This window comes from Petromyzon marinus, chromosome 45 (genome assembly GCF_048934315.1).
Source record: "Petromyzon marinus isolate PM22_M1 ecotype Great Lakes invasive population chromosome 45, UKy_Petmar_22M1.pri1.0, whole genome shotgun sequence".
NCBI classification, from domain to species: domain Eukaryota; kingdom Metazoa; phylum Chordata; class Hyperoartia; order Petromyzontiformes; family Petromyzontidae; genus Petromyzon; species Petromyzon marinus.
In genome coordinates, this window is record NC_133711.1 from 9,977,210 (window position 1) to 10,000,337 (window position 23,128).

Consider the following 23,128-nt stretch of genomic DNA (forward strand, 5'->3'; position numbering starts at 1 on the left):
TATTTTTTGGTGATTTGGAAAAGTTTTTTGATTTGGACATGTTTGTTTTGTTGTAGTACGGAGTTAGACTGATGGCCTTAATCTAAGTTGTCTTGTGGTTGTTGTTGTTTGACTTGCATCCCACTGGGATTTTTTTTGCACACAGCGTTGGTGTACGGTGCTTTTTTCAGGAATATTTTGCTGGGTTTTTTCAAGGATTTTCTGTTTGCACAGTCACATAGTCACTTTAAGATGTTTTTTTCTTGTTCGTGTTTTTGTTTTTTTGTTTGTTGTGGTTGCACCCGATTCAAGAGCCGAATGGCTCACAGGGCTATACCAAAATAAATCAACTGAAACTGAAACTGCGTCGCTTGGACATTTGGGCATTCATAGTTCACTCCCTCGCCGGCAGAGGGCCAGGGGTCATTGCCTGGTTCACGGACGTGACCCCTGAGCCGCGCTGTTGGGGACAGGGGGGGCGTGTGTGGCTGGTGGGGGAGGGAGGGGAGGGAGGGGAGGGGAGGCGGGGAGGCTCTCGATCACGGCTCGGGGTGAATCGAGGACGCGGCGCGGGATGGGCACAGCCGCGCTCCGGCCGCTAGGGGGGGGGGGCCTCTGGGCCGTGCGCGGCTCGCACAATAGCAGCAGCTGCTGCTTCCACCACTACCCCCCATCACCACCGCCACAAAGACAAAGATCTCCTGTATAGCCTGAACAGACTGCTGGAGGCAAGTCGTGTTAGCGAGCCCCTGTAATGGCCGGAACGGCACACGAATGGGGGGGGGGGGGGTTGCCCAGCACCACGCCCGGCCGCTTTTGTCTCTCCAGTGGCGATGTTTACACCATCGCTCCATGTACTCATTTAAGGCTGAGTCGACCTCGGGCAGACCCAGGACCGTTTCAGATAATCGTCGCTGGCATTGGCAATTTAACTCGGGTGGCCGGGTTTGTAGCGTAGCGCCCCCCCACGCACACACCCCCCCCCACGCACACACGCCCCCCCCCCCCACGCACACACACGCCCCCCCCCCCCCACGCGCACACACGCCCCCCCCCCACACGCGCACACACGCCCCCCCCCCCACACGCCCCCTACCCCCACGCGCACACACGCCCCCCCCACACACACGCGCGCAGCTCCCAACAGCACGGACACACGCATGTAGCTCTCACAGCAGCACGCACAACGAACACGCACCCGGCTCACACGCATGTAGCACTCACAGCAGGGAGGGTTCCTTTTCAGTCGGAGCTGTGTTTGGGGGCGGGGGGGGGGTTCGGGCTGGGTTTGAGAGGCCCCGAGAAATATTCCAGGAGAAATAATCCCAGACTCCGCAGCGACCACAAAGACAAAGACCCCCCCCCCCCTCCTGTGTAGCCTGACCAGACTGTTGGGGCAAGTGCTGTTAGCGAGCACCTACGAAAGACCGGGATGATGTACGCGAGGGGGTGCGTGGCCAACACCACGCCCGACCGCCTTTGTCTCCCTAGTGGCGATGTTTACGCACAGGTACTCGTTTGAGGCCGAGTCGACCTAGGGGATGCCCAGGACCAGTTCAAATAATCGTCAGTGGCGTTGGCCGTGAGCGGGAACCGAACTCGGGTGGCTGGGTTCACAGCGCAGCGGACTTACTGCTCCACCACGGCGCACAACACAGCACTCACTCACACACACACACCTAGCACATAGCACTCACACACACCTAGCACGCACACACACACCTAGCACTCACACACACCTAGCACTCACACACACACCTAGCACTAACACACACACCTAGCACTCACACACACACACCTAGCACTCACACACACACACCTAGCACTCACACACACACCTAGCACTCACTCACACACCTAGCACTCACACACACACCTAGCACTAACACACACACCTAGCACTCACACACACACCTAGCACTCACACACACACCTAGCACTCACACACACACACCTAGCACTCACACACACACACCTAGCACTCACACACACACACCTAGCACTCACACACACACACCTAGCACTCACACACACACCTAGCACTCACACACACACACACCTAGCACTCACACACACACCTAGCACACAGCTCACACACACCTAGCACTCACACACACACACCTAGCACATAGCACTCACACACACACACCTAGCACTCACACACACACCTAGCACTCACACACACACACCTAGCACTCACACACACACCTAGCACTCACACACACACCTAGCACATAGCTCACACACACCTAGCACATAGCTCACACACACACCTAGCACATAGCTCACACACCTAGCACTCACACACACACCTAGCACATAGCTCACACACACACACCTAGCACATAGCTCACACACACACCTAGCACATAGCTCACACACACACCTAGCACATAGCTCACACACACACACCTAGCACATAGCTCACACACCTAGCACATAGCTCACACACACACAACTAGCACATAGCTCACACACACACACCTCGCACATAGCTCACACACCTAGCACATAGCTCACACACACACCTAGCACATAGCACACACACACCTAGCACATAGCTCACACACACCTAGCACTCACACACACACACCTAGCACATAGCTCACACACAACTAGCACATAGCTCACACACACACACCTAGCACATAGCTCACACACACACACTTGCATATTTCCTAGTGCACGGCTCAAATAAACACGACGCAGCTCGCCAGACTTCTTGGCTCGTAACTCGCACAAAAAAACTCGGCTCGCGCGAGGCACACGACGAAGACAAAGAAGAACCCCCCGCGTCAACAGGCCTGTAGGGGCAAGTGCTGTTAGCGAGCACCTATGAAGGCCGGCACGGCACACGAGGGGGTGGGTGGCCAGCACCACGCCCGGCCGCCTTTGTCTCCCCAGTGGCGATGTTTACACACCGCACCAGGTACTCATTTGAGGCCGAGTCGACCTAGGGGAGGCACCGGACCGGTTCAGATAACCGTCACCGGTGTTGGCCGTGAGCGGGGAATCGAACTCGGGTCACCAGGTTCGTAACGCAGCGTGCTAACCGCGACCACCACCGCTCCCCACACACACACGTAGACACACACACGTACACACCTCGCAAAAATAACAGTGCCGACTGCAGCACAAAGCTCTGGCAAAAAAAAACCCACTACATGGCACAGCGCCAACTGCACAGCTCACAAAAAAACACAGTCGGCGACTCCTGCACACAGCCAGCGCATAGCTCAGAAGAAAAATGTTACACCGCTCAACAACACGGCACAGCGTAGATGGTAACTAAAAAAAAATACAGCACAGCTTTCACATAGCATACACAGAGCTCGCAAAAAAAACAGGATACTAGCAGTACATATATAGCTCACAAAATGCTGCTTACACAGCTAGCAATACAGCCAGCGACATTGCTCACACACAAAAACACTGACCGACGCAATAACTGACCACACCACCACCACACAGCTCACCGCTGATACGGTAAACATATATATAGCCGGTACCCAGCAGCGAACAACAGCAGCCTCCCTCCCACCCCGCCTCCAAGATCATGCAGCAGCAGCAGCAACAACAACAATCATCATCCGCAACAGCCTCGTTTTTATCCCTCGCCCCGAGACAGCAGCCACCACCACCACCAGCAGCAGCAGCACGGATAAGAGATGATTGCCGATGGTGTCTCTCCGATCGTCACAGCCGCTCGCTCGCTCGAACATCGAGACAGACCCCCCCCCTCTCCCCGGCTGCCATGTCGAGCAGGGAGAATGCAAATCTGCCCCCTTGTTGTGTTTTTTCAACATTTCATGTCGGGACGCCGATCACGGCCATTGCTCCCTGCGCGCGCGCGTGCATGCATGCATATGATGACGACGATGATGATGATGACCGTGGTGATTATGACGACGATGATGATGACGACCAGCGTTGATGTTGACGACGACGACTATGATGACGGTGGTAATGATGACGATGATGACGACCAGTGTTGATGTTGTCGACGACGATGACGGTGGTGATGATGACGGTGGTAATTATGACGACGACGATGATGACAGGGTTTATGACGACGATGATGACGGTGGTGACGATTATGACGACGATGATGATGACGACGATGACGGTGATGATGATAATGACGGTGATGATGATGACAATGACGGTGATGATGATGACGACGATGATGATGACGGTGATGATGATGATGACGACGACGGTGGTGGTAACGAAGACGGTGACGCTCATAATGATGATGACGTCCACAACAACGTTGATAACAAAGACCACGACGATGTTGATGATCACGATGTTGATGATGACGATGTTGATGATCACGATGATGGTGGTGGTTATTTTGATGACAACAACGGCGACGCTCAATAATGTTGATGATGAAGGCGATGATGTTGCACGGCTCTGCTGCTGCCACCCCTGCAGATGATGTTATTTAGAGCGCGCATGTGCGTGTTTGTGCGCGTGTGTGTGCGCGTGTTTGTGCGCGTGTGTGTATGCGTGAGTTGCATGCGGGGTTTAAATGCCCCCCCAGCTGTGTGCTCCTACCTCGGTAGTCCTCAAGCACCTTATAGTGCACGGCAGCGCCCGCCTCGTCAGAGATCAGGTCGGTGAGCTTCAGAATCCCCATCTCTGTGTCGAACACAGTTCTCCGACGCTGAAGGAGCAGCGGGGGTGGGGGAGTTGATCCTCGCGAAGCAGATCGGGAGATTGGGGGGGAACGATGTCTTTGAGTTTTTGTTTTTAGCAACGGTGGTGCGATCGAGACTCGCACAGCGCAGCAGAATCGATTCGCCAACCCCCCCGCTAATGCACGAATCGCGAAATGGCGATTTCGGAGTCCCTTTAAACAGAGCGTGCACCGCAAGCAGCAGCAGCAGCGAGCGAGTGGGCGAGCACACGCACGCGTTTGCCTGCTCGGGAGCGTCCTTTAAATCCCCGTCACTCGGTGTAGCAGCAGTGGCCACGTGTGGAGGCGCGAGGGATATTTATTCTCTCGTTTCGCTGGTGTTGGTGCGGCGAGCAGTGGAACGGTTTTGGTTTTTCGGGAGGGACTCTTTCACCCCCTTGCACGCATTTGGGAATTTGCCGTGCGCGTGTTTTCATTGAGCGTGCAGAGTGAATGCGAGCGAGCCTGTGTGTGTGTGAATGTTGCACGGTGTGTGAATGTCATTCATTGTCGGTATTACAGATTATTTAATTCAGCTTCATCGCGAAAGTACCGCACTTTTATATTCGTTACGACTCGCGTCGCACCATGCTCAGAAGCAGCCAGGGTCGAATCCACTGCTGGATGGAACTTTGTCAACACCCGTCTCTCTGTGCTTCCTACCGCACTTTGGCACGGTTTGTAGCAGATTTAAACGATTTTTTTCTAAGAGAATGCAAGAGCGGGTAGATGCACTTAATTTAAACTTACCATCCCTCAAAAGTGTAGGTGTTATTTTGTCGGTGTTTACGAACGAACAAACGTCGCGCAAAATTTTGGGCGCAAAGAAAATTCGAACATCGCCATTCCACCCCCAGCACCGATGGCCAGGTGGGACAGCTCAACCGCACGCTGTCTGCGATGCTGTGCCACGTCGTAGCGGACAGACGGACAGACTGGGACTTACACATCCCAGGAGTCTCGGGGGCTTATCGTCGAGACCCCAGAGCCAACAATCGAAGACCACCGACTTGTGGCTCTCCCAGATTGCCATTCGAGAGACCTTGACGAAGAGAAGGCGGTGGGGGGGCACAGAGGGAGTCATCCAAGCGATGCCAGAAGGGAGCAGGGCTGGAGCGAGCGTGCCGCTTAATCACGCGCTGATGGACTTTGAGATCTGGAGCGACGGTTGCGGCGGATGTACCGGTGGTTTTTGTGTTGTGATGTAAATGGATGCTCCCCTTTAATCGGCGTACTAGGAGGTACTAGACGCAGGGATAAGCTGTGTTAACCATGTATGAAAAATGGAGGGGCCATTGTTGGTCCTGACGCCATTCTCCCCTTTGTGCTGGGGCCTGTGTTCAGCGTTGAGCAACAACTATGTAAAATAATCCCATACTCGTGGGGACTATATCCCCTTGTGAAACGCGTAACTAAAGAGGGTATCTAAGGGGGAGCCCGAACTCGGTTCAGGGCGCAAGGCTGAGGCCAGACTGGAAGATGACAACCAAGACGGAGTGCAGCTGGGCTGGGTTCAGCGGAGCTGTACCGACTCTCTAATTATCTCCATGTATATAAAAGGCAAAGTTGTGAATGTGTCTGTTCAAAATGTTTAGCGTACTTCCCGACATGCAACAAACTTCAAATTTGCCATGTGGGTACTTTCCAGACTGTACACCATGCAAAAATAATAAAAATACACTTTTTTTGGGGGGAGGGGAGCTCAATGCATATTTTTTTTGCACGGCAAGTGAGCTGTCACGTCAAATCTGTCACGTGACCCGCGCATGTGGAAGCGTAACGCATTGTAGTGTAGTGGTTAGCGCGCTGCACTACAAACCCGGCGACCCGAGTTCGAATCCCGCTCACGGCCACCGCCGGTGACGATTATTTGAACCGGTGCTGGGCCTCCCCTAGGTCGACTCAGCCTCAAACGAGTAAGTGGTGTGGTGGTGAGACAAAGGCGGCTAGCCGTGTTGAATCCAAGTCCCGAGCGAAGCCGGGTAGTAAAGCTAGTTGTAAATAAAGACTTACCTTTTTTGAAATATATACCTCCAAGGAAATCCTTTACACAGTGCAGGTGACCGCAAGTGACACCAATATCAGTGATTTAAAAAGGGTTAGCGAGCTAAACGTTTGCATTAACGTGGTGACCATCTAAGGTGATGGCGATTTTAAAAACCCCAACAAATTAATATTTTAAAACCCCAACAAATTAACATTTTAAAAGTTGGTTCCCAAAACATGGAGCCCGGTGCAGGGCCGTATTATCAAATAGGCCACAATCGGCACTGTGGCGAAGTACTACGGAAATTAAAGGGCCTACAAAAAAATGTTGACCATTTTTTTGTTTGTATGATCAAAAATGTAACCATTAAATATTATTGCATAAATATGTATATTTAGCAAGGATAGGCACAGTGTATACACAAAGAGGCAGTCATGTCAATGTTTTTTTTTCATACGGCGAGAGAAATTAACACCGCAGGTGAACTTTTTTTTAGAATTTTTTTATTGCAAAATGGGCAAATAACATCTTCAAATGGCGTTTTTCGCACTATCACTCTCAATTCGAGAGTAGTGCCTACGCTTGGTCGGAGAAATGTTTATTTTTTTTATCAGCTTTAGCGAGTGACAGCCGTGGTAGTGGTAACATAGGCAGCAGTACCAACTGTCGAAAGTTATCACGGAAGGCCTACGAAACAGAAGTGCCTCGGGCCTACAAGAACCTTAATCTGGTCCTGCCGCGGTGGATAATTCGCTTGCCACCATGTATGTATGCTGAACTTCTTTCGCACCGTACATAGCCTAAAATCCCAATGTGCTCAAGCTCCCGTGATAAACACACATCGACAGCCTCCATAACCGGCGAACACCATCGGTTTTGTGTTTCTCGGGAGTGTGACGATACATTCGACCGAACGAGGCAGAGCCCCGCTACTAAAAGCTCGTGCTCTATCCACACGGCGACATAGTGCATCTCAGTTCCGTCTCCGCACAGACTGTATGTATATTTGTTTAGCGAACAATACAGACTGCATTAAACTCGCCAACGAAAAGAACCACCACACCATTATCAGCAGCGCCACTTTCTGTCCACCAGCACTATCAACGGCAGCAGCTGTGTCTCATCGCCACGACCGAATCCACGCAAAATATTTTGGTGCAAAGGGTTTGAGAGGTGCAGGCAATCCGATCACTGCCTCGGTGAAAAATCAGACCTCAAGTTGGGAAAAATGTGGTCATTTTAATAGTCACGCATACGAATACAGAGTATACATAGTATATACGGTACATATCAAAGATGCGGCATTGTCGTATGGCTACACGTACGACATCCTCGTACTTTCACGATGCCGTGGCTATCAACAACGGCAACGTAGAAAAATGTGCACATTAAAATCGGTAGAAATCCTCAGTTATATCATATAAAGCGCTGATACAAATTTAATTTAAAATCAAACGACCGTATTCAACGTGCCTGACGCACAAACGAGATTTTGCGTACGCAGGAGTTTGCTCACGTGCACAATTTTAATGAGAAGATAAAAAGGCGCTCCATGTCTCAAAGCTGCATTGCCAACACAACACTTTTGGCTGGTTAAGGTTTATTTCTCAAACACTTTGCAGTTTCGTTATTCCCCCCCCCCACCCAAAAGAAAACCAGAGCAAATTTTATTTTTAAATAAATATTTGTTCGCACGGAATGTGCGTTCGGTCACTGCATTTGTAAACGCGTCCGCCCTGTAAGCACAGCACCGCTGAATTGATCAACGCTCGGTCGCGGAGATTTTTTTTAGCATACTTCACCACGCGGGAGAGTACGCGCTTTGTCGGGGTGGGCGGCATAGACGTGGAAGCATAGAAGCGCAGTACAACAATTTTATTGCACTGCCCCTCCATGACCCAGATCCCATCTCTGAAGCAACCTATGAAGAAACCTGTAAGGTATGGCACAGTCACCCATCCAAGCACTATCTAGGCCCAACCCTGCTCTTCGTCTAAAATCTGACGGGCATCGGGTGCATTGCGGGTGATTAGATCATAGGCACGTACGCACACTTTATAAACAAACAAAAAACAACCTTGTGTTTCTGGACACACCCGTCAGCTTGGTCCGTTCGGTGACCTCGTTTCTCAGTTCCCAGCTGGGTTGCCCGGTGAGGCAAGTCAGCTTCCACACCTCTCCGATGTCGCAAAAGGCAGCAGCAGTGGCGGCGGCGGTGGTGGTGGTGATTGCACTCTCAGAGGTTGGTCGGGCAGGCAGGCACGGAGCGGAGCCCTCGAACGTAGCGAGAGAGATCGCCTGTGTCCCACACCGTTTGCTTGTCAAGAGTCCGCTGGACATGGGGTCACGGCCAGACGCCTGTGAGCAATAGGCACTTGCGTGTTGGGGGTTGTTGTCTTGTAGTTCTCTCTGGTATCGGGTGCATTATATTACCAGCAGTTGATAGACCATGGCTCGTGATGATAATGTGGCCTGGGTCTGTAGCCCAGGCAAGCTCCTTCACAGTGCAGGGGAGCTGACACACCAACAGATGCTCCATGTTCCGTATGTCACACCAGGTCTGTGTGGCTGCCGCACTACTCTGAGACGTTAAGAGCAGTGGTGATGCAAGCCCACTGGGGGCCCCAGGCAGAAATTAAATTTGTGAGGCCCCCGTTCCCCATTCAAAATTCATAAAAATCATAGTGAGATGACAGAAGGGATAAGAGACTAGAGATAAGAGATGTAGATCAAAATAGAGGGGTGGTGAGATTGCGGGAGAGAGAGATGCAGATAAGATTGACGTGAGATAAATTACTAGGTTTGTTGTGTTAATTGGTCTGTTGTTTATTAGGTTTTAAATTCAAGCTCATATTTGATGCACCCTGATTTTTCATTAATCCGCGGCTCCTTGTGCTTCATGGAGGCCTAAACTTTTGCTTAGTTTGCTTATGCAGAGCACCGGTTAAGAACCTGTGTCTGGGCATCTTGTAATACCAGCAGAGATACCAAGACAACGCTGGAAACAAGTTCATCAGAGTCCATTCCTCTTGGTGCTGTATCTGCCAATCTTGCCAGACGAGTTGGGGAATGATCCTCTTGTCCAACATCCCAGAGACAGCTGTGCTCGCCATGGAAAATCTCTCCTGATTGAAAGAAAATATTTACTTAGGACAGTGCGTTTCATTACTCCGAGAATATGAGGCTCTGTCCTATCATCGTTAAATTCCTAACCAATCTAAATGCCAAGAGTACGCTTATTTTGTTCTATTGCAGCATGGTGGAAGAGACGGCAGTGGCATGCAGAGGCCTTCATCCATCAGCGGATTGATCCTGGCCGATGATTATGTTTTGAGAATGCAATTGTTTTTTTTCATGTTTCTATTTTTTAAATGTCAATGCGATGACGGTCAGTTATTTTGTCAAGTCGACTGCTCAATGAAGGCCTCTATATGCCACACCTGATGTGGGGGCTGTTTGATCATACTTTACCCTGCCGGTCAGTGCAGACTCTTGAAGTGAGGTGCCCAAGTCCAGTTCAGATATCGCTCGCCACTGATGTTAGCCGTGACTGAGAATTAAACTCAGGTTGCCGGGGTCACAGCACAGTGCACGGACCGCTCCCCTGAATGTCTTACTCCTAATTTCATGAAACTGTGCCGAGGGGTGTTACACGAGATGGAGAGATTCCCATTCGGCAGTGTAACTCCACTCCATGTGAGAGAACACCACCTGGAAATGTGATATCACTTAAGTACTTTCGAGGTTCCTTTAATTGCCCCACTCACATCGTCAACGACAAGGACCCCCCCCCCCCCCCCCGTGTAGCCTTTAGTAGACCCGTTGGGGAAAATGCTGTTAGGCGAGCACCTATGAAGGCCAGCACGGCACATGAGCGGGTGGGTAGCCAACGCCACAACACCCACCCACCGTGTTCTCGCCAATGCTGATGTTTACACACAGCGCCAGGTATTCATTTAAGGCTGAGTCGGCCTCGTGGACGGCCAGGAACAATTCAGATATTCGCTATTGTTATTGGTCGTGAGCGGGAATTGAACTCGGGTCGCCGGGTTCATACCACAGCGAGCTAACCACTGCATGACCGCTCCCCGTTAGTTGCATGTGTCATCACACTTGCTCACGTGCATTGCCACAGGAGATGTTCAGTGACATGACAGTCTAAGCAACATTTTCAGTCCTCATCTGGAAAATGTCAAATTAAAGTAGAATTTAAACTCCACGTAAAACACAAAAAGTACGTGCAGTCATTGGTGACCGAGCCAATTTCATCAATTGGCCACACTCAACAAAACCGGTTTTAATCACGGCTGTTTGCCTAGATTTAAACCTACAATCGCAGCAGTGCCACCTCGGTGTCCACCTGAGCCACCTAACTACCTGCACGATGTGTATAGTTCTATGTTTTTTATATATATGGAGACCAAACGGATTTATGTTAATTAATTTTCTCTGTGATTATTTTTTTCTTGTAATGTATATTCTCCTTATTTATGTATTGGGTTTTTTTCAATTTGCTAAGTAGTGGGGGTTTGTTTTTTACATTATCTGTGTACGGAACTGGATAATTGGTGTGCAGCGTTGTGAGATGCAACTGCATGAATGACGCTCTATACGATTAAACAATTTGTACTATTATTTAATCCTGTCTTGTTCAAAACATACTTTGCACATTCTGAACGCGAGTTCCGTTCGGTGTGAAGCGTTCATCATCGGCGACGCCCGTGGTGGTGCTCACCAGTGCACACTCACCAAGAGAATCCAGGCTCCGGCAGCTTCCGCTCTTCATATTCTCGAAAGTTTTCCCTTCACCTAAAGAAAGAAAACGGGTGAATAAATTGATGAAATAATCAAAACACATTTCACCCTTTCCTGCAATAAAACGGGTGGTGTTAAGACATTCAACCACCAAATAGATACCTTTCGATTTAAAGCCTTCGTGACTGCAGGGATTCATCTTCTTGGTTCTTTCGGCAAAGTCACGTAGAAGGGAAATAATACAATTATAAAAATAAAACATACTGAAAGAACCAAGAAGACCAAATAGATACTTTGTGCAAGGAAGGCATCAAGTACTGCATTAACCATACTTGTGGCAAAAAATGCAAACAAACATGCGCTAATAATATACTTGCATTGTCTTTGACACTGATTGGCCTACACCAGACAGCCTTGTTGATGGCCTTGTCTCGCCAGTGTTAGACCAGAGAACACCAAAAGGCGAACGGTACAAAGGCAATGAAAGTTCGAGAACACTTGTAGCTTGGGGCGAGCAGTTATATCTACGGGATACCTTTTTGCCAGTATACAAAATGATGAAAAATAAGAAGCGATTTTACCCTTTTCTGGCAATAAAACAGGTTTTAAGACGTTCAAACACCAAATAGATACCTTTTGCAAGGCATCAAAAGTCTACATGAGTCACAGGTGAATACATTGACAATTTAAAAAATATATACTTTTCCTGCTAGAGGTAACAATGCAGCCCTTGCAATTGTTCACGGCACTTCCGGTGGAAGGGCCTCCCCGCTAGAAGGGGCCCTGTAGAGCCTTTCTCGAAATGTAATTTTTTGGCCTACTCCTCCACGCTGGCCAGACGTGTTGCAAGAGCCTGGTGAAGCTACACTTCACCGCACCACACGTGGCCTGCCGGTCAACTGTGCTGTACCCATTAATGCTGCTGGGCGCACAAACGTGGGCGGGGGTTTAAGAAACCTGCACCATTGTTTGCGAGCGATTGAACCGGCGAACTCTGGACTGCAAGTGTAGTCTGATAAGCATTACGTCACCACGGCAGCATCCGCATATGAGCCGACTTGCACTGCACGGAGTTTATTGTTTCACGTCGATTCGTGTTCATACGCAGTGTTTTCTATCCCTCGTGCGTCACGGAATGTTTTTTTGTTCTGATTTCTGTTTGTTTTCACTCTGCTGTTTGCTTCATTGCTCGACTTTTTTTCAGTTTTTTTTTATTCTCTTTCATCATTTGGGTGGCTCAAGTGTCACCGTTGCAAATGAAACTCATCTTGTGCGGTTAATGCAGACTCGATGCCGCCTTGCAATCGGAGTCTATGTGGTGTCCGAACATCTTATTGCCAGAAAGGTTGAAATCTATTATTCTTTTTCATCAATTTGACACTGCCAAAAAAACGGGTCCCGTAGACATCGACCTCTTGAGAGTTCCCACCTGGTCAAAAGTAGGGGGGACAAACATTTCGAATGGTGGGAACAAATATTGACGGGGGCAAAATGATAGTTCACGGTCTCCACGGCCGATCACCGACCTCCGCTGGCATCGTCGCGTCCGGCGGCTCGACCCGGCGGGTGGCGGGACCCAGCTCCACAGCGCGCGCGCGCTGCGCGAAGTGCAGCGAGCAGATCGTCTCGGCCGCGTGGCGCGCCGCCGGGGCCACCTGGTCAATCGCAGCGCAGACGACGCGCGTTTCAAAGTTGAACCGCGTGTTGTTCGGCATGGCGCCCGACATTGCACTCCACGTGCCGGGAGCTCCATCGTGCCGAGCGACACGCAGCGCAGCCAAGAGCACGCGCACCGGAGAGAGAGTTCCGTACAGCACGGCCGCCAATACCTGCGCAGTTGTAGGATACTACGCAATTTGGATTTCATTAAGTGCTTAAATGTGACTCACTGCATATGTACAAACAATCGATCAGATCGTGGAGAACAAAACAGTGGGCCGTTTAGAAGCCAGCCAACCACCGCGCGGAGGCGCGATGCGAGAAACGCGGGTGAAATTCCACGCTTACGATGCGGAATGACATTGCTTCCAAATGCACCAGCGTCTGAACACGCTGCAGAAACAGGGGTCGTGTTTATTGTAGAGAGAGGCAGTCACTGATAGACAGAGGGAGAGAGGAAGGTGTTGAGCCCTTGGACTTGAAGAGAGGCAGGGGAGGCGACAACCGTCTCAAAAACTCAGTTCAGCTCTGCAGTTTTGATTCTTCCCATTTTACGTGTAAAGTGCCAATAAACTATTATTTTATTTGGTCTGCAATCACTTTCGTAATGAGCGATCATCTCAAATAACCCTTTATTCTGGCGCCTTGAAACCTACTGTATGGGAGCCACGGCATAAATAATAAATGATGATGATGATGTGGGGGGGAGTTCCATTCAATCGGGGGCAGCAGCGGAAAAACAAGAAACCTATCGTGACCTGTAATACATTCCCCACCGTCCCTCCGACCCGGTCGTGGGTAAGCGCTCCTCCTTCCCCGCACGGCTCGCGAACTCTCACCTGGATGACCATGAGCGTCTTGCTCTCCCGGGCCAGCGAGTCTTGCAGGAGGTACGTGAGCTTCGAGTTCCGGAAGGGGACGTGCGCCTGCTTGGCCCGCAGCGCCTGGATCACGTCGCCGAGCGCGGCCAGCGAGCGGTTGATGTTCTGGGCCTCGCGGAGACGGTCGCCCTCGGCCCGCGACTTGGCGAGCCGCTCCGAGCCCGCCAGGTCCACCAGGTTCAGCCTCCCTGCGACCGAGTGCCGAGGGTCGTGTGCGCTGTATATATATATACAACTAGCTTTACTACCCGACTTCGTCCCGGGACTTGGATTCACCACGCCCGGCCGCCTTTGTCCCCCCAGTGGCGATGTTCACACACCACAACAGGTACTCGTTTGAAGCCGAGTCGACCTAGGGGAGGCCCAGGACCGGTTGAAATAATCGTGACTGGTGGTGGCCGTGAGCGGGAATCGAACTCGGGTCGCCGGGTTCATAGCGCGGCGTGCTAACCACTACACTACATGTTAAAGCCTACATGTTAAACTGACACTACAATGCGTTACGCTTCCACATGCCCGGGTCACGTGACAGATTTAACGGCACAGCTCACTTGCCGTGCAAAAAATATATTCATTATTGAGCTCCTCCCCCAAAACGTCTATTTTTATCATTTTTGCATGGTGTACAGTCTGGAAAGTACCCACATGGCAAATTTGCAGTTTGTTGCATGTTGGGAAGTACACTAAACATTTTGAACAGACACACATATTCACAACTTTGCCTTTTATATATATGGAGATGTGTACTTACATACATCAACGTTTATCGATGAACCTACCACATTTCTGGCAGGCTCGACCAGGGACATGCGGTGAGCTGACCAGCCCCTCTCTGTCTCAGTCCTGGCCACTTTTACAAAGCCACGCCCACTCAACCTCTAATCCCCCCCAGTGAGCGGCCTCCTCCTCCTCCTGCTTCTTGGATGTTGGCCCCACCCACTGTTCAGGTGCTCCACCCACTGTTCAGGTACCCCCGCTCACTGTTCAGGTGAAACCGCCGACTGCCCAGGTACCCCGCCCACTGCTCAGGTGACCCACCCATTGTTCAAATAGCCCCCACCCACTGTTAAGGTAACCCTGCCCACTGTTCAGGTAGCCCCGTCCAATATTGTTTGGGTCTTTCGGTAAAGTCACGTAGATAAAAAAAAAATTAAAATAAAAGAAAAATGATTAAATTAAAATTATTATTTTTTTCTATCAACGTGGCTTTACCGAAAGACCCAAAGGATATGAATTCCTGCAGTCACGAAAGCTTTAAGTCAAGATTACAGCACCATCCAATGTTCAGGTAACTCCGCCCACTATTGTATATATTCCCGCCCACTATATTCTTGGTTCTTTCGGTAAAGTCACGTAGAAGGGAAACAATTAAATAAAAAAATAAAAAATAAAAATAAAAAAATTATACAAATATAAACCAATAAAATTCTCACGACGTTTCGACTGCAACACAAGCAATCATCATCAGGTGTGAAAACCACAGCAAGAAAATACAAAATGTTCTTGCCAATGGCTCAGGTGGCCCGAGTCAAAGAACAAGTTGCTTGTGTTGCAGTCGAAACGTCGTGAGAATTCTATTGCCCGAGTCAAAGAACAAGTTGCTTGTGTTGCAGTCGAAACGTCGTGAGAATTCTATTGCCCGAGTCAAAGAAGAAGTTGCTTGTGTTGCAGTCGAAACGTCGTGAGAATTCTATTGCCCGAGTCAAAGAACAAGTTGCTTGTGTTGCAGTCGAAACGTGAGAATCTTATTGCCCGAGTCAAAGAACAAGTTGCTTGTGTTGCAGTCGAAACGTCGTGAGAATTTTATTGCCCGAGTCAAGGAAAAAGTTGCTTGTGTTGCAGTCGAAACGTCGTGAGAATTTTATTGCCCGAGTCAAAGAACAAGTTGCTTGTGTTGCAGTCGAAACGTCCTGAGAATTTTATTGCCCGAGTTGAAGAACAAGTTAAACCGGGGATAAAATCCTGATTTTTGCAAATGCTTTGGATCACCGGGACGGCCTTTCTTTGAACCGGCACTGCCCCAGTCAAACCAAGGACGTTTGGCAGCCTTACTGCACGTGTGCCAAAACTCCTCGAGGTTTCCAGTCGAAAACTTGGGGCAGTTTACGGTAGGCAAGGCCTTTGAGCAGCAGCGGGGGGTTGATGTCAGAGCAACGCCGCTCACCGTGGCCATGGAGCAAGTGGTCGAGTGGGCGTCGCCATGTAAAAGTGGGAGGGGGTCGACAGAGGGCAGGGAAAGGCTTGCCAGCTCAACATATGTCCTGGATGAACCTCCCCGGAAATGTGTTAGCTCTCCTCCACAGACCCCCATCCCTGCTCCAACCCCCGCCGCTACCCCGCAGAGACACAGGTTGGCCACGCGTCAGCATGGCCACGGCTGCCCGCACGGTGCCCGCCCGGCCGGCCTTGCGCGCACCTCGTGTGCTGGTGCCCGTGATGGAGTTGGTGGCGCTGACGGTGACCAGGATGAGAGCGTGGGAGCGCGAGCTGTGCTCGTTCATGTTGGTGCAGTGCGTGGCACGGTTGCTGTGGCCCAGGGACACCAGCTGTTGGGAGACGTCAACGTCTGAGAAGTGGAATGTGTTTTCGCTTCCACTGTGACCAATAAAGTAAGAGGCGAGCAGTTACTGAGAAACCCACCACTTCCACGAGGGAGACGTCACGCTACAGTTGATTCACAGGTGTTCAACATTATACTTTTAATTCAGAACTAAAAGTAGCACGAGGATCAGAATTTAAACAAAAACACGTGAACACTTCCCCTTTACAAAAAAATCCAGGTTTTTTTCAGATGGCGTGAGCTGTTATTATCATTACATTTGACTAAAAACTATGCGCTATCTTTTTTTTTTCACCAGGTAAGGCCCGATGAAGCGACCTGGCCACAGATGTTAGCTCAATCAAGTGGCTCATAGTGTGGAAATTTGCAGCAGCCAAATACTCAAATTGCATGTTGTGTTTCTATTTGTGGAGGGAAAAACCGGAAGACCCAGAGAAGAATCCACGCGACCACGGGGAGAACACGCAAACCCCAAATATACAGCAGCAGGCGTCAGGGGTCGGGATCAAACCCACGACCTCCTGTACACCAGGCGAGGTAGTTAACATCTCCTAGCCACCGCTGCGCGCCCAAAGACGAGAGTCACCCTGTGGACGTCGCCGAGCGAGGTCACGGGCTCCTGCCGCAAGCCGGGCACACACAGCTCCCCGCTGCCATCGGGGCACAGTCGGATGTCCAAGCGGCCGTGCCCCTCGCTCCCGAGCAGATCCCTGCCACACGAAGACAAAGATTCCCCCAACCCCCCGCCGTTATAGCCTTTGGCAGACTGTTGGGGCAAGTGCTGTTTTGCAAGCACCTATGAAGAGCGCACGCGCACGTACGCACAGGGCGAGGGGGAAAGGGAGCGTCGTTATGTGGCACCTTACAGCGTGGTCTGGGCTCATGCTGTATTTCCGTGGACATCCTAAAGAGAGATATTTTTCTGCCCCAATACACGACTCTGTGAAACTCAGCCTTTTGCTCCACCTCCCTCACCACTCACCCCCCCCCCCTAAGGCCAGAGGTAAGAGATCACATTCAAACGATCTTTCAAAAGTGAAGAAAATTCCAAGAGTTGTGCAATGCTTTTCGCGAGCTGACATCTACTATTTAGTAATTTTCAGCCACGTGTTTTGTCAGCTTGCCTTCTCACTAATCGTGTGAATGTGGCATCGGTGCGCAGCTGCTGAGACTGCCAGGTTCTGCCCGTCCCGTGGGACAGCATCGACCGACGGGCCCCTGCCCGCTGCCACCGCTCGCACCGCTCGCAAGGCGCCCTCACCGCAGGGTCTCGTTGTAAATCTCCAGCATGCTGAGCGACAGCGTGTACCGCCACTCATCCTGCCGCTCTTCCATCTCCTGGAAGAGGTGCTGCAGCGCTCGTTGGTTGATCCCAGGCGCCTTGGCCGTGCCCTGCGCGCGCGCAGAGGATGATGACGATGGTGATAGTGTACTTCTATTCTCCTTGGTCTCCCACTGCCCACCTTCAACGCGCACTAGTCCGGCGTGGTCGAATAACCCCATAGCTCGACCCACACGGCGCGGAGAGGCCCTCATCCAGGAGCGGCCCTACGTGTGGAGCAAGACGCGAGGGATGTGCCGTGTTCACCTGCGAGGGAGATTACCTCCATGGTGTACGTCTTGCCCGAGCCCGTCTGGCCGTAGGCAAAGATGCAGATGTTGTAGCCGTCCACGCAGGACGTCACCAGGTCCTGTACCTCCCTGAACACCTGGCGGGGTAGACACATGCCCGTCGAGGTGTCTCGAGACGGAAAACGTGCGGCGGAGCGAGCAGGCGTGCGTGCGTGCGCGCGCGACACACGCAGAAAAGCACAAGACCAGCAGCTTCCACCTCGTTAGAAATTCACACGGCACGTTCGTTCGTCAGGAATAGCATAGCAAGGCCCTCCTGTAAAATAACCTTGAGACTCGGTGAAGTGTTCCCGAATAAATAAATTCAGCACAAGTCATCATCGTTATCAAGTCATGATCGATTCACTGCAGGATGAAGGCCTCCTCAAGCTGTCGCCATGCTTTTCGTCACGTGATGCAACAATCCATTGAGCGAACGAGCTGATCTCAACACTCCATCTCCGTGGTGGACGCGATCCACCGGGGCGGCTTGTCCCTCCTTTGGCCGTCACGTCATCATTAGTGTCACCGACTGCCCATCATCCTTGCTCGCGATGTCTCCCGCTTAAGCCCCCGACTTCAACCACCGCCCGAAAACACGGGGACAGACTGCGACCAGGATGACGTGGGGAGTAAGAGTACAACTCGCTCACACACTGTTGCGTCACCACCACCCGAGGGGCTTAGCCTGACACAAGAGGTTTGGATGGAGGGGAGGCTGAGAGAGGTGTTAGCGTTTGCCGCTAGAGATTTAAAAGCAAATCCTCACAGAGGGAGCTCACGAATCCCGGTTGCCGAACCTGCTCAGTGTTGGGCCTAGCTCACCGAGGCACCTGTGGGACCCCGAGTCGAGTCTGCGGTCGCAGTTCACGAACCAAACCGGTACAGTGCAAGCGGCACGAGAGACAAGCGCAGTCGAGTGTTGGGGGCGAGTGCTTGAGTCTGTGCGTGAGTGTGTGTGTGAGTACGTGCGTGCGTGCGTGTGTGCGAGTACGTGCGTGTGTGTGAACACGTGCGTGCGTGAGGGAGTTGAGTTCGTGCGTGAGTGCGTGCGCGCGCTGACCTCCTCCTGGGAGGCGTGCGGGGGGAAGACACGGTCAAGCTGGAAGGAGTGCTGGCGCCCTCGCTGCGCCACGTGCACCGCGCCGTCGTCCTCGGTGTCCACCTGCACCACGCTGTGCGCCAGCGTGCCCTCCCCGTCCTCCTCGATCGCCGGACGCACGCGGCACAGCACGCGGATGTTGCCTAACGCGCGTGCGTGTGTGCGTGTGTGCGTTCAGAGGGGTTCACCACCGCCTACCGGGCAGGTTCACATTCAAACGCGCGGCTCCCCGGGTTGTGACCGCGTGCCATTCTGCACGACGCCCGACGTTTCGCTCCGCGAGCCGCGAGCGCACGGGAAGGAGCCGAAGGAGCGCTCGGAGCGCGCGGCACGTGGAGCGGCGGGGCGCGTCGGACGCCGTGCCGTACAGCTTGCGGGACGCAACGCGGAAACGATCGCGCAGCTGCACAGCACAGACGCGCAAAACTTACGCAGTGCCCGTGACCATGTGGTCAAATAGCGTGGACGCTCTGCACCTCGTGGCTTTCAAAGCTTTTCAACCAACTAAGCCTCGACACATTCTCACACCTAAGTCGGCACACAAGTCTTACGATTGTTCGTTCGTACGTTTATTTATGATATTCCTTTTTCCAAGAACCGTCAACCAAGTGCACCCCACACCATTACACCAAGCCAGCAACATAAACCACGTGCAGGACTCATTGGCACTGCCATAGCGCGAAACATCGTGTAAATGCGGAAACCATGAAATATTATGAAATAACAATCAACATGCAAGATAATGTCGATGCGGTTATTGTGCCTTGAACGCGCTCGTAGTGTATCGTTATCCCAAGACATATTCTGACCGCTCCACCATTTACACGCCCGAGAATCGATTCGTGGAGCACTCTCAGGGAGCGCCCACGGTACAACCGCCAAATAATTCTCAAACGCATTCTGACCGCTTTCCGCTCGGTTCCGTCCCACTTGTGCCAAGCCTGTCGGACCGTTAGCCACCCTCATCCTTAGGCCTACTTTAGGCCAGGCCCTTGGCCACATGAGGCCACTTAAAAATGGCTCGCACACAATAATTACCCATCACTGCAAGCACCTTAGCCACACTGGTCAGGAACAAGAGGGAAACATTTCCAGCCTGGCAGCAGCACTCTGCTTTTATGTATAAAAACATGATTGCGAGCTGTCACTTTCTGTGTACCTAAGGTAACTTATTTTTTGTATCCGTGCACTTAACTTGCCTTGACGTAACCCAGATCATCACCCTCGAAAAAGAGGCAACGACTTGTCACGATTCTCACCGGGGTTTATCTTAATCTCCTGATTAAATAACAACCGATATTTATCCATCGCTGCATACTGATTGACCGGCATCTGTCACTGACGGCGACAGAAATCACGAGGCGTGTGTGCGTGGGCGCGCGCGTGTTTTCACGTGTGATCGCCCGCCCTAAGCTATTGCAAGCCCTAATCTGCTCTCGGCAAGGGGAAGGTTCCCGCACTCCTGGATTAAGAGGCTCCGATTGATTGAACGGACGAGCTTCGGTGCCCTTCGCCGCGCTGAGCGGCCGGAGAGCACGCGTCTCGCAGCCTTAGCGTGGCTCAAGCCGATTAAACGCGTCCGTCGTACCCCGCAGCTCCACCAGCTGGTTGTGGTATTTCTTTCTCAGCACCATCTCCCGCTGGTACCGCCGCTCCATCTCGTCGCACCGCTTCGACATCTCCTCCACGGCCCGCGCCAGCTGCCGCGGCGAGCACACGGGCGGCACAGAAATCTCCTACGTATTTTATAATGAAACAAATCATATTATTATTATTGCTGCTGCCTAAAAGACAGCAAGCGGTGGAAGACAGCAAGCCGTGAATTAATATTAAATATATATTCTAGGGGTGTAATGCCTCCGCGAATCAACAGCGCAGTACAAATGAAATAGGAGCGGATAATAATTGTTCTAAAAGCATCCAGTGACGATGCTGTGCTGTCTTAAGTTTATTCCAGTGGAGATAAATCTCCTGCAGTGGAGGCTCTCGCAACCCAAGACGGCAAAAATACTCCACATGACAGATTGCGTCCGAAAGGTTGACTGGCATGCCAGAAATGTCTCGTGGCCGGACCACAGAGTGCTGCCGGCCAACGGCGTCAATCGCGACCCCGCGCGCTCGCGACACCGCGGGTCACCCACCTGGGTCTCCACGTTGGCCACGCCGGTCTCCAGCAGCTGGGGGAAGCTCTTGGCCTCCTCCTTCAAGCTACGGTAGTCGCTCGCCAGGGACAGCAGCGCCGGGCCGAGCGACGTCAGCCGGTCCTGCACCTCTACACGGTGGCGGCGGCATCAGACGGAGAGGGGCCAAAGATCACGACGGCATTCTCCAGAATACGACAACGCAACTTTCGTTCCTGGATTTTGAAGGGGATAAACGTTGGGGTGGGGGGGGTGCGTCTTATAATCCGCTGTGAGGCATCCGTGCGGTCCCCTCTTGCATTGAGCTCCTCAGCTCCCATCCTGCCACCAGGTGGCGCGATCGGCCTGTGCAAGGAACGGCGCGAACACTCCCCATTCTACTCACCCGCAGCGTTGACTCGGGCAAAACTAAGATCTATTAAAAAATATATAATTACAATGTTGCATGGAAGTACCTCTGGATTGGCAAACTGGAGTCGTGGTTCCCGCTCTTTTAAAAGGGGACCAGAGGGTTCGCTCCAACTACAGAGGAATCAAACTCCTCAGCGTCCCAGGTAAAGCCTACGCCAGAGTGCTGGAGAGGAGGTTCCGCCCGGTGGTCGAGCCTCAGATTCAGGAGGAACAATGCGGATTCCGTCATGGTCGTGGAACAATGGACCGGATCTTTTCCCTCTCGCAGATATTTAAGGGGTCATGGGAGTACGCTTCTCCAGTCTTCCTCTGCATTGTAGACTTGGAGAAAGCATATGACTTTGTTCACCGCAATGTCTTGTGGGAGGTGCTGCGGGAGTACGATGTACCGGTGCTGCTTTTGTGCGCAATCCGGTGCCTCTATTCCCGGAGTGAGAGCAGTGTCCGTATTCTTAGCGTTCAATCAAAGTCGTTCACTGTGGGTGTTGGACTCCGCCAAGGGTGCATCTCGTCTCCACTCCTGTTTGTGATTTTCATGGACAGGATATCAAGGCGCAGCCGACGTATGGAGAGTATCCGGTACGGGGGCATGGAAGTGGCATCGATGCTTTTTGCAGACGACGTTGTCCTCTTTGTCTCGTCAGTCTGTGACCTCCAGCGTGCACTCAAGCGGAGTGTGAAGCCGCCGGGATGAGGATCAGCACCTCCAAATCTGAGGTCACGGTTCACTCCCGGGAGACGGTGGATCGTTCTCTCCAGGTGAGGGGGGAACAGCTGCCCTTAGTGGAGGAGTCCAAGTACCTCGGGGTCTCTTTCGCGAGTGACGGTCAGTGGGAGCGGGAGATCGGCCGGCGGATCGGTTCGGCGTCCGCGGTGTTGCGGGCGCTGCACCGTTCCGTGGTAGTGAAGCGGGATCTGAGTTCTCGAACAAAGCTCGCGGTCCACAGGTCGATTTACGTTCCCACCCTCACCTATGGTCATGAGCTATGGGTAATGACCAACAGGATGAGATTGCGGGTACAAGGGGCAAAAATGAGGTTTCTCCGCAGGGTTGCCGGGCTCACCACTCTCCGTGATCAGGCGAGGAGTCGAGCCGCTGCTCCTCCGGATCGAGAGGAGCCAGTTGAGGTGGTTCGGGCATCTGGTAACGATGCTCCCAGGTAGACTCCACCTGGAACTCTACTGGGCACGTCCCACTGGGCGAAGACCCTGGGGCTGGCCCAGGACCCGCTGGCGGGACTGTGTCACTCAGCTGGCCTGGGAATTCCCCAGGAAGAGCTAGAGTCTGTCGCCAGGGAAAGGGGAGGTCTCGACCGCCCTCCGCAACACCCTGCTGCCGCCGCGACCCCTCACCATGA

At 52.0% G+C, this 23,128-nt stretch overlaps 2 protein-coding genes across 5 annotated transcripts in view; both read right to left on the minus strand.

Moving 5' to 3' along the window:
* The window catches only part of LOC116952151 (flap endonuclease 1-like), a 28,154-nt gene extending 23,200 nt beyond the window's left edge, over window positions 1–4,954 (minus strand). Inside the window, exon 1 of one of the 2 annotated variants that reach the window (XM_032971240.2) lies at window positions 4,543–4,954. In XM_032971240.2, coding sequence (XP_032827131.1) covers window positions 4,543–4,624 — 82 coding nt within the window. In that variant the 5' untranslated portion in view covers window positions 4,625–4,954. Of the gene's footprint in view, window positions 1–3,455; window positions 3,553–4,542 lie in introns of those variants that run through there. The other variant, XM_032971241.2, reaches the window with a different exon arrangement.
* A 2,920-nt stretch (window positions 4,955–7,874) lies between these two features.
* Window positions 7,875–23,128, minus strand: part of LOC116952185 (kinesin-like protein KIFC3) — a 49,384-nt gene continuing 34,130 nt past the window's right edge. The window contains exons 9-19 of one of the 3 annotated variants that reach the window (XM_032971311.2): window positions 21,360–21,490; window positions 20,807–20,918; window positions 19,180–19,361; window positions 18,110–18,214; window positions 17,767–17,897; window positions 17,092–17,215; window positions 16,362–16,491; window positions 13,904–14,133; window positions 12,932–13,060; window positions 11,400–11,459; window positions 7,875–9,775 (exon numbers count right to left, since the gene is read on the minus strand). In XM_032971311.2, coding sequence (XP_032827202.2) covers window positions 11,433–11,459; window positions 12,932–13,060; window positions 13,904–14,133; window positions 16,362–16,491; window positions 17,092–17,215; window positions 17,767–17,897; window positions 18,110–18,214; window positions 19,180–19,361; window positions 20,807–20,918; window positions 21,360–21,490 — 1,301 coding nt within the window. In that variant the 3' untranslated portion in view covers window positions 7,875–9,775; window positions 11,400–11,432. Of the gene's footprint in view, window positions 9,776–11,399; window positions 11,460–12,931; window positions 13,061–13,903; window positions 14,134–16,361; window positions 16,492–17,091; window positions 17,216–17,766; window positions 17,898–18,109; window positions 18,215–19,179; window positions 19,362–20,806; window positions 20,955–21,359; window positions 21,491–23,128 lie in introns of all 3 variants that reach the window. The other 2 variants (XM_032971310.2, XM_032971309.2) reach the window with 2 other exon arrangements.